Genomic DNA, 10,987 nt, shown 5'->3' with positions numbered 1-10,987 from the left:
AAACCTAGTAATCTCCTAAATAGGTTAATTTTTTGATTACCATAAGTTTATTTGATTAATTAAGATTAATAGTAGAGATTATTTCACCCTCAATCTTCTTAGATGGATTCCCCTTACTGCCTTTCAACAAATCCAATACATAGAATTTTAGTGTCCTTGTACCCATAATAAAGGAAAATCAATAAAAGGAAAAAAATTATTGGTGCAAACATTAAATCACAATCTCCTATATTATAACCAATACTTTTTGGATTTATTTTGTTAAATGGCTAAACATCCTTTAGGCTTTTGGATTGGCGATCATTTCTTTATGAACTAATAATCAAATATGTGATGCTTGACAATAAAAGATTGTGCCTTCTGCTCACCAACTAGAGTTATGATAATTATTGCCATTATCTGTATATGATGCAAATATATCACTTTTATATATTATATGACATTGTATCTTATGCAACTTAAGTTACAATTAACATATTACTAATCTACTTTCCAAGACCAAAATCTCTCAATTCTGCCATTGTAAGGTGGTATCCAAACATTTGGACAAACACCTTGGATGCAAAAAATAATATATCAGTACTTGTAACTATTGACTTTAAATTGGACAAGCACATGTCATGAATTTATAACTTACTTTTTTCATTCATCTTCTTCATAGAATTCAGAGCATAAAGTAAATAAACATTCTTTTTCACTTATTTTCCTCTTTTGAGTAAAACAAGCCAACCATGGAGATTTAATGCTAGGCTTTTTCACCCTTTTTGACCTCCTTAATGCGCCTCCAACTTTGTGTTCTAATTCATTTAATCATTCCTTCTCCTCATTGCTATGTGCTTCTTTTAACTTGTTCTTATCTTCTGTATCATCTTCCTCTTCATTTTGTCTATATTTATGTTCTCCCTCCTCCTTTTCATTATCCATTTCCTCTTTACTATGTTTAGATTTATGTTCTCCTTCCTCCTCTTCTTCACTATCTACTTTCTCTTCACTATCTCCAAATCTATGTTCTCCTTCCTTCTCATCTCTATCGTCCTCCTTATCTCCATCCTCCTCTTTCTTTAAGGCAGCCCTCTTTACCTGTAGCTTCAGTAGTTCCTTGGTAATAAATCTTTATACCTTTATCATTTCCTCATGAAAAAAGCTGTTAATCCTCATATAAGTCTCCTTTAACTCTTGCATAAGACACACACTATATAAGAAAATTTTCAATCAAAATATATATTATAAATTTCAACTTTAATACCAACCTGGTCATAAAATGATGTTATTGGTGGAATCTTTATTAAAAGAAGTATCCTCACCAATTCTTGGAACATATATAATTGTCTGGTAGCTCTTTCTCTCTATGTCTACTCTTTTGTTCACTCTTTCCTCATTCTAATGCTTTAATGCATCATTTGAGGATGAGCCACCTTCAATCAATGGGAAATATTAGAGGAACAATATATTAAAACAAAACACACATCACACACAACTTAAAAAGGCTAACTTAATTTATAAAAGTGATAAATACATATGTACTAGCAAGAAGAACACAGCCTCTAACAGTTTTAAATCCGCAGAGCTTTCCCTTCTTAATAGCCTTCTTGTACTTTTCAATTTTAGTTATTAGTTCATTGAAAACAAGTGTGGCACAATCATATAGTACCCATGCATTGTTGGTGCAAGCCATGACTTTCAATATACGATCACTTACACCAAAACATACATTTGGATACAATAAAGTACCCAATGTATATAATATAAACAAAAACTCAAAGGAATCATCATGTTCTCTAAACATTATCTTCCTTTTCATTTCATTATAAGAAAGAGAGGAATAAACTTTCTTCATTTCTCTACAACCTCCTTATGAGCAACTATGCTTACTTCTTCACCTTTATTGGATAACCCCAATAAGAGCTTAACATCCCCCGACTTGATATTAATAGTCTTCCATCTTATGGTGATTCTTTTAATAGGTGGATCATATGTATTAATCCCCTTTGCAACAAGTTCTCAAGGTATTCTTCTGTAATCAATATCTAACAACCTCCTAAACCTAATTTTCTCCACCCTTTCCCTTTAATTTTCATTCCCCTTTACATGTTCAGCAACTTCCATGAACTTACTAAGTGAGCATCTAGTTAGGAACGGCAAAGTATACTTTTTACAGATTTCTACTCTTCCTTCCAACGCCATTTCTTTATATATCTTCTTGTATTCCTCACTTACTCTCTTCCATGCTTCTCTAACACCATTTGCTACACCTTAGAAGCTCTTAAACTTTTCTTTCCTATTTACATAGAAATTCTTCTTTAATAACTTGAATCCTGTCACGTGTTCCTTGTTTTTTTTGTTAGCCATTTTTCTACAACTGTACATATTAACAGGTCCATGACTTAAAGAAATCATGTATACTACAGACTTGTGAAAAATAATAATAATAGTACTTGTTATCTCCACATTACATACTTGTCAAAATAGTAACGGGACTTGTCTTTTGTAGTATATAAACTTGTTCAAATCTTGCAGATTATATACTTGTCAAAATAATAATAGGACTTGTCATTTTCAAATTCAATACTTGTCAAAATAATCATGGGACTTATCATTTCCAAATTATATACTTGTAATAAAAACATAACAACAATACTTGTCATTTCTAGATTATATACTTTCCAAAATACATGACAACAATACTTGTCATTTGTAGATTATATACTTGTCAAATTAAAATGGGACTTGTCTTTAAAAGATTATATACTTGTCCAAAACTTCAAACAAATAATGCACATTATATACTTGTTAAAAAACATAACAACAGTACTTGTCATTTGCAGATTATATACTTGTCAAATTAATAATGAGACTTGTCTTTAGAAGATTATATACTTGTCCAAACCTTTAGAAAAATAATGCACATTATATACTTGTCAAAATAATGATGGTACTTATCATTTGCAGATTATATCCTTGTCAAAAAAACATACCAATAGTACTTGTCATTTACAAATTATATATTTGTCAAACTAATAGCATGACTTGTCTTTATAAGATTATATGCTTATCCAAAACTTTAGACAAATAATACACATTATATACTTGTCAAAATAATAACACGACTTGTCATTTGCAAATTATATACTTGTAAAAAAATATAACAATAGTACTTGTCATTTTCAGATTATATATTTGTCAAACTAATAACAAGACTTGTCCTTTACATCCATTTGCATATTGAACACTTTGACAAATCATCAACATTATATACTTGTCAATCACAATAAAACAACAAACAACTAACAACATATGTCCTCTCTTTTATCAACATTCATTAATTTGGCACAACACTCAATCTACTAAGAGGACTTATTAATTTCAAATTGACTACTTATCAATATACTAACAGAACTTGTTAATTCTAAAACTTCTCAAACATCATAGGACACTTCAATATTTCCAAGAGCATGGACTTCTCATGAAGACAACATTTGACTGCTATGCCCGAGCTTCTGCAGCATACCATACCTCGATTGACTAAATTAGTAGCTTCTCCCGAACTCAAATATTGGGAAATTGCCTTCAGTATAGCCAACCTGCTTTTGAAGCAACGATCATGTGAGTAAGGTGATGTGAAGGTTGTGGAAAGGGGAGCCAGAAACAACGATCTCTTTTTTGAATTTTTAACACTAGAGGTGTTTTTGTTATTTCTTAGTACAAATTAATTACAATTACGACCTCTAAAACTACAGTGTAAATTCATATTTGATTGGTTTTCAGCTGTGAATATATTTCTCTAGCGGTTCTTGGTTATGATTTTCCCTAATTTCAATTGGGCATTCGTGTTTTTTTCCCCTAGTTTGTTGGATTTGATTTGAAAATAACTATCTATGATAGTTCTTAAATGAATTTTTCCCTTCAATTTTTTAAAGGTTTAGGTTTCATTATACACGAAACCAATGGTGTAGCACTAATCTAAATAGTAATAGTCTTAATTCTTAAGTATTATTTTAAAGTTTAATTTTTGAAAGTACATTTGAAGTTTAAAAAAGGATAATCTCTTAAATGATATTTAATTTTTTTTAAGAGATTATGATTGCTGACTGTGAAAATAGCTTAGGAAACAAAAAAAAATAAAAAAAGTTCATTTAATTTAATTTAATTCTAATTCTTTAATTTTATATTGTATTTTCTAATTACTTAATTCTAATATCCTTAGTTTTATTAAATAAATAAAATATTTAAATTTCAAATATTGAAAAATATATTAATTTTATAAAATATATTTTTTTGAAATATTAAATTTTATTTTATCATTAATTTTAATAATTTAAAAAATTATTAAAATTAATGTTATTTGAACTAGAGGACAAAAACATATTTTATAAAATTAATAACTCAAATTAAAATCTTGTATAAAATTAAATAATTAAATATTCACTTTTAACTTATATATTTTTACTTAAAAGTATGTAATCCTGAATTAAACTATATATTGGTTGCACAAAAAATAAATTATGTATTTGTCGTGTTTTGATTGAAAAAAAAAAAAATATATATATATATATATTATCTTTAACATAAAGGATTCAAGAGTCTGAAAATAAATTTAACCTAACTGCATTAATTTCAAATTTTTAAATCTGTTGCGCCCAAAAATATAAAAAAAAAAATAAATAATCATAGCTGTGCTTTGCATTCATTTTTAATTTAAATCGGGCCCCCATACACAAAACCCACCAAATTAAACCGAATACCTTGCCAGACTTTTTTTTATTTTTGGTTGGCACGGACGAAGTAAAGTAATTTTTTTTAAATAAAAAATAAATTTCATTTAGTTACTAAAAAAATTAAAATAAAATAAATTAAAAAATTAATATAAACATAAATTAAATTTTTTTCTTCATGATAAATATGGTAAAACTCATTAATAAGTGTTATAAATGTAAAAATTATTATATTTTTTAAAAATTTTATAAATCATAATTCTTAATTTAATGAATTAAATTATTTTTTTCTTTATAAATATGGTTTATTATTTTTTAATCATTTTATTTGTATTTTTTATAATTTATTCTATTTTTTTTAATAACCAAACAACGCTATGAAAATTTGGAAATATCTGCCTTTGCCACCAATTTGTGAAGTGCAAGATGAAAAACAAGAACACTGGTACACAAGACGGGATTAAGCCCAACCCCGAAAGGCCGAAGCACGTTGGAAGTCGTCATTTTTCAGTTTTTGGGCAGAAGGCATTACGAATGCCGTGTGGAGGTAGTTGTTGTGACTCACGAGTATGTTTATCCCCTCATCTCCTCCCCCCCCCCCCCCCCCCCCCAAAAAAACATACCGGATTCGCTTTATGGCTTCATACACATAATGGATTCTCTGCCTTCGTACCCAATTTCTCATCCAGGATCCTGATTTAACCGTATAATCAAGCCCGCTTCTTGAATCTACCGTGTCGCTCTTCTACCCAATATTTCCGTTGAAAAAGGTGTGTTTTGCTTTTGCTGTGTGAAATTGGCTGCAACAAAGCGTCTGCTTGAAGCATCGTCAACTCCACGATACTTGGCTTCCTTTTCAGAACTTCGAAGAATTCTGGGCGAGAAGGAAATGCTGGGATGAAAGCTTAGTTTTATGGTATGGATGCTTTTCTAAGTATCTTGGGATCTGAGTTCTTTTGTCTCTTGGTGATTTGAAAGGTTAGGCATAAGGCGGATAGGAGAAGAAAGATGACTTGAAAATTTTATGATTGCTGAAGAATTTGGAGAGAATTAATCAAAGCAAAGACAAGGTGACTTGAAGGATCAAACCCGACGTAGATTTAACTAGGATTGGTCGATTTTTAAACATCTCTTATGAACCTGCAACTATCTGTGTGTCCTGCAACAATATTATTCTGTCCGTGTCAAAATTTTGGCTCATTTTTCTGAGATTCTTTGTGATCTCTGACAGACTGTTGATAAAGAGAATCGGTTAGAGTAGTAATACCTTGACCGGGCCTTTAATTGTTTATTATGAGTTTATCTGTATGCTCGTTCAACCCTTGATAATATATTCTGTTAATTTGCAGGAAAATGGCAACTTTAATTGAGCCACCCAATAAAGTTGGGCCAAAGGGGAAGCATTATTACTCCATATGGCAAACAGTGTTTGAGATTGATACAAAGTACGTCCCAATAAAACCCATCGGCCGAGGAGCATATGGTGTAGTATGTTCTTCCATCAACAGGGAAACCAATGAGAAAGTTGCAATTAAGAAGATTGGTAATATATTTGAGAATCGCGTTGATGCATTGAGAACACTGAGGGAATTGAAGTTGCTTAGACATATTAGGCACGAGAATGTGATTGCTTTGAAGGATGTTATGTTGCCTGCCCAGAGAACAAGTTTCAAGGATGTGTACTTGGTTTATGAGCTCATGGATACAGATCTTCATCAAATAATTAAATCTTCGCAGCCCCTTTCCAATGATCATTGCAAATATTTTATATTTCAGGTACTATCTCTTGTTAGTCAACTTTCAGTTTTCCTTCCTGATCCTTTGTGATCTGGGAATTTTCCCATTTTGCGAAATTCATGATGTATAAATTTGCTAGACTATGATGCAACATATGGGTTTGACCTTTGAAGTTTGCTAATACCCTCTTGCAATTGTTCTAATTGAGATTTCCTTATTTTTACGTTAATTTTCCCTTTCTTAATTTTTGACATATGTTGAAGTGAATTTGTGAGTCTCATAGCAAGCATTGGGTTGGCTTTAGTGCAAATTATCTAGCGCTATAGTTTCGTGGTCTGAACACAGGAATAATCAGCGGGCATGTATGATTTACCCAGTGAGGACAGATATTGGCATTTTACTTAAAAGATTCTACGGATGTTGCCTGGGCCAAATATCAGAACATAGATTTTTTTCATTCACTTTGTTTCTGTGATTGTTTGAGACTGTTTCCCCTCTTTACCGCAGGCAATGGAATGGAATTATTCGCCAAGCTAGGAAATTTCTGGAAACAGAAAAGGGATGGATTATATGATAGAATAGAACTTCTTGTCAAAACATGTCCATTGTAATGCATTTTCTCTGCATCTTTATGAATTTTCAACATTATATTGATTGTTTGATCTACTTGGTAGAGGCAGTAATTCTGTGTTGTTAATTTGTTTATTCTAGATTTTTCTGTGCTTGCCACTAATTAGGAAGTATCATTTTAGTTGCTTCGAGGTCTCAAATATCTTCACTCCGCAAATATCCTTCATCGGGACTTGAAGCCTGGAAATCTGCTCATCAATGCCAATTGTGATCTGAAGATATGTGACTTTGGGCTTGCACGAACAAATGGAGGTGATGGCCAATTCATGACCGAGTATGTTGTGACTCGCTGGTATCGTGCTCCGGAGCTCCTCTTATGCTGTGAGAATTATGGAACCTCGATTGACGTGTGGTCTGTAGGATGCATTTTTGCGGAGATTCTTGGCAGAAAACCAATCTTTCCCGGAACTGAATGCCTCAACCAGTTGAAACTCATCATACGTGTTCTGGGAAGCCAGGACGAGTCTGATCTCGCGTTTATTGACAATCCAAAGGCCAGGAGGTACATCAAATCACTGCCCTACACAAGAGGCGTGCACTTGTCTCAGCTATACCCGCAAGCAGATCCATTAGCCATGGATTTATTGCAGAAAATGCTGGTGTTTGATCCAACCAAGAGAATTACTATCGTGGAAGCGCTGCAACACCCCTATATGGTGGGCCTTTACGATCCCAGATCTAATCCTCCGGCCCAGGTTCCAATCAATCTCGACATAGACGAAAACTGGAGGGAACCCACGATTAGGGAAATGATGTGGAATGAGATGCTTCATTATCATCCGGAAGCTTCTGCCAATGCATAGCCATTTCAAATGCTTCTCATTCTGTTGCTTCGCATGGATCCAGTTCTGTGCTATTTTTCGACTTTCTTTTGGAGGACTTTACTCCTAAATATTGTACTTGCACTGCATTATTTTTCTTGCTTTCGACTTCACGGCGCCGCGTGACTTGTAAATAGCCATTGACAATATATTTGCCTTGCCTTCGACCACTACAGTACTCCACAGGTATCGCCGAACCTTACATGAACTTGTCATGACAAATATTTTTCTTGTCCATTCTCGTGATTTCTTTAAATCATATGATATCTATTTGATTTTTTTTTTTAATAAGAGATATCCACTTGATAGTAGTTAATTTACCGTCTCTATCTGGAAAATGTGATAGGTAAATGCGAATGAAAATGCATCGAGATAGAAACTAGAAAGGAAAGGATATCCAAGGTAGAAACTACTGGCAAGTAAGGTGGCCTGAGGCAGATTCATCTAAACTGTCTATGCCATATTCTGGTATTAATGCGGAATATTAATGCGGCACGGTTCACCTTGTTAAATTCAAGTGTCCAGACAAGTTCAATTCGTACAGGAATCCCCTAATTACTTTTGAAAGTACATTCCCTTTTATTGTTTAGCCCTGTTTTCCAAATATGAGTGTTCCAATCTGTTGGACCAAAATTTAGCTGAGGATTCTGCTAGACTTCAACAGGAAGGACCCCACGAAGACAAAGAGGATTATAATTATTATTCAACAATTTCTATTTCTTTTTATAATTTTCGAGAGTAAGGATGTAAGGATTTTTTTTTTTACTTTTAAAATTACTTTTACGTTATTTGTAATAGTCTTCTGCATATCAAAAAAGGAAAAATAAAATAAAATAAGGGCGTGTCCATGTATTGGCGCAGCGTAGCAGTGCGGTTGCGAGAATATTTTTTCACAGGTATGGCTTTAAGGCTTGAATACAAGTACTAAGCTTTTAGACGCTATGGAGGAATGCTCTGTCTTTCAGAGCTGCCCTAAAGAAGAACCACCTCCCGTTCAACGAAGAAGGTGAAGATTCGAGAAAATTGTGAGTGATGAAGACGCTATGGATGCTGACTGGGATACTGATTCTGCTGATAATGCTACCCACCTCTCGGACACCACCCCTCTTGAAGTGGTTCCTGAGATGCAAGATGATGCGGAGGTTCTCATGTCCACAGATGAAGGTCCACCTGCTGCTGAGGCTACGCCGATTCTTAAAGCTCCGCAGGTGATTGTACCTCCAGTGCCTTCGTTCAAAGATAAGCTGTTAAGTAAGGAAGTCATAGTTCACGATGATGAAGAGGACATAAAGCTTGAAAAGGTGGCCATTGGGATTGTTGATGGCATTCCTTTGATATTCTTCTCAGCACAGGTACTGGAGGTGCTCAACAAGAAAATGGGATTTGTAGTGGTTATCAAGCTATTGGGACGAACCATTAGACGAAGAATGCTTTCTAGTAATTTCAAGACGAAGTGGACTTTCAAAAAGTCTTTCTTAGTGGACCGTGGATGATTTTTGGGCATTATTTAATAGCTCAGTCTTGGACACCATCTGTTAAACCCCAAGACCATGTAATCAACCACGTTGTTGGGTGGGTTCATTTTCCAGGGTTACCGGCAAGGTATTACCACAAGAGTATAATCCGCTCCATCGGTAGTATCTTTGGGCAAGTTATTCGAGTGGATTATAACACACAATCAGGGGATAGAAGAAAGTTTGTTAGACTTGCTATCATTATCAATTTAAACAAGCCACTTATGTCAATGATTCAAGTTGATGGTGAAGATATTTACATTGAATATGAAGGTCTTCCTTTTATTTGTTATCACTGTGGTCGATATGGGCATCTTGAGAGCAATTGCCCAGAGAAAAATGATGCTGTAACGGACCAACCACAGCCAGAGATAATTGCTCCACCTTCGGCAACGACGAACAATCGTAAGGCATCGAAGTATGGCGAGTGGATGCACGCGCCAAAGCCAAAGCGTAGGTACGATAGAGTACAGAGAAATGATAAGGTCGTTTCTGGCAGGGGGATCACAACACACTCACGTTTTGACGCACTCGCTACAATAGAGGACAGAGGGGAACAAAGCCATGAAGTTTACGATTATGTCAGACATACCGCTAATGGTGAGACCTCTTCCTCAAGGCGTAAACTGAAGGAGACAAAAGGATATAAAAGGGTGGATGGGGGAAAGCAACAAAAAGATAATTCTGGGACACATATTAATGAGGACTGCCTTTTCAACAATGTTGCCTACAAAGCATTTCAAGCACCCACCTCTTTGAATAAGGACAATAACCAGGTCATCACTATACAAAACGTTAGGATCCACATGAAGACTCCCCCAGGTCCATTTTCTCATTCGAATTTGGGCTCACCATGCCACTATCTTAGCCTACTTAACACCAAATGGGCAGATTGAGCATGAGCCCAAACTACCAAATCCATTAACTGTGGAAAAAGGAATATCACTTTCTTTTGGGCTCCTAATTCACAATTTTAAGGAAAAGCCCAAAGAAAGTTCTCTAAGCCCCTCTATAAGAAAGATAAAGGAAATTGCACTAGGTCTTCAAGAGGAACAACCCCAGCTCGTAAATGATGAAGCAATAGCTATGTTAGTAGAAGGAGTGGACTTTAGCTCAGCTTTTGAGCAAATATTTCCTTGTTTTTTTATGTCTATTATAACTTGAAATTGTCAAGGGGCCTTTAAAAATAGGTTCCCTTTAATTATGAGATCATTTATTTGTAATTATAAGCTTGATATTTTTGTTGTTGTAGAACCTAGGATTTCTAGAGTAAAAGTTGATAGTCATAAAAAAATTAGTCTCCCTTACTCCCATAAGATTGAGGCCATAGGGTTCTTTGGTGGTATTTGGATTCTTTGAACAGACAAGGTGGTTCAAGTTAAAATTATTAATAATCACTTCCAATTTGTCCACATGAAAGTTTGTTTTATGGAGGATAAGACAAAATTTTTATTCACAACAGTATAGAAGAGCCCACAAGCTCAATTTCATAAATTCTTTTGGCAAGATTTAGCTAAAGTTGCTCTAGCCTTGAATCTCCCATGGCTCTTGGCTGGAGATTTCAATGCTACCT

At 34.1% G+C, this 10,987-nt stretch overlaps 1 protein-coding gene across 4 annotated transcripts; it reads left to right on the top strand.

Moving 5' to 3' along the window:
- The first annotated feature begins 5,123 nt into the window (after nucleotides 1-5,123).
- On the top strand, nucleotides 5,124-8,695 carry LOC129308748 (mitogen-activated protein kinase 7). 4 transcript variants are annotated; one of them, XR_008592716.1, is made up of 5 exons: nucleotides 5,124-5,259; nucleotides 5,402-5,628; nucleotides 6,062-6,488; nucleotides 7,202-8,086; nucleotides 8,247-8,695. XR_008592716.1 is itself a non-coding variant. In XM_054950090.1 (3 exons), exons 2-3 carry the CDS (start codon nucleotides 6,066-6,068, stop codon nucleotides 7,880-7,882), a joined length of 1,104 nt encoding a protein of 367 aa, XP_054806065.1. In that variant the 5' UTR covers nucleotides 5,308-5,628; nucleotides 6,062-6,065; the 3' UTR covers nucleotides 7,883-8,137. The 4 variants fall into 4 exon arrangements, 1 of the variants encoding a protein (XP_054806065.1); XR_008592715.1 differs by lacking the exon at nucleotides 5,124-5,259 and having other exon boundaries at nucleotides 5,308-5,628; XR_008592717.1 differs by lacking the exons at nucleotides 5,124-5,259; nucleotides 5,402-5,628 and adding an exon at nucleotides 5,635-5,782.
- The last annotated feature ends 2,292 nt before the right edge of the window (nucleotides 8,696-10,987 follow it).

This window comes from Prosopis cineraria, unplaced genomic scaffold, assembly GCF_029017545.1.
Source record: "Prosopis cineraria cultivar Desert tree isolate PC_DT_omini unplaced genomic scaffold, ASM2901754v1 PC4, whole genome shotgun sequence".
NCBI classification, from domain to species: Eukaryota; Viridiplantae; Streptophyta; class Magnoliopsida; order Fabales; family Fabaceae; genus Prosopis; species Prosopis cineraria.
This window is presented reverse-complemented; position numbering and strand designations above follow the sequence as displayed.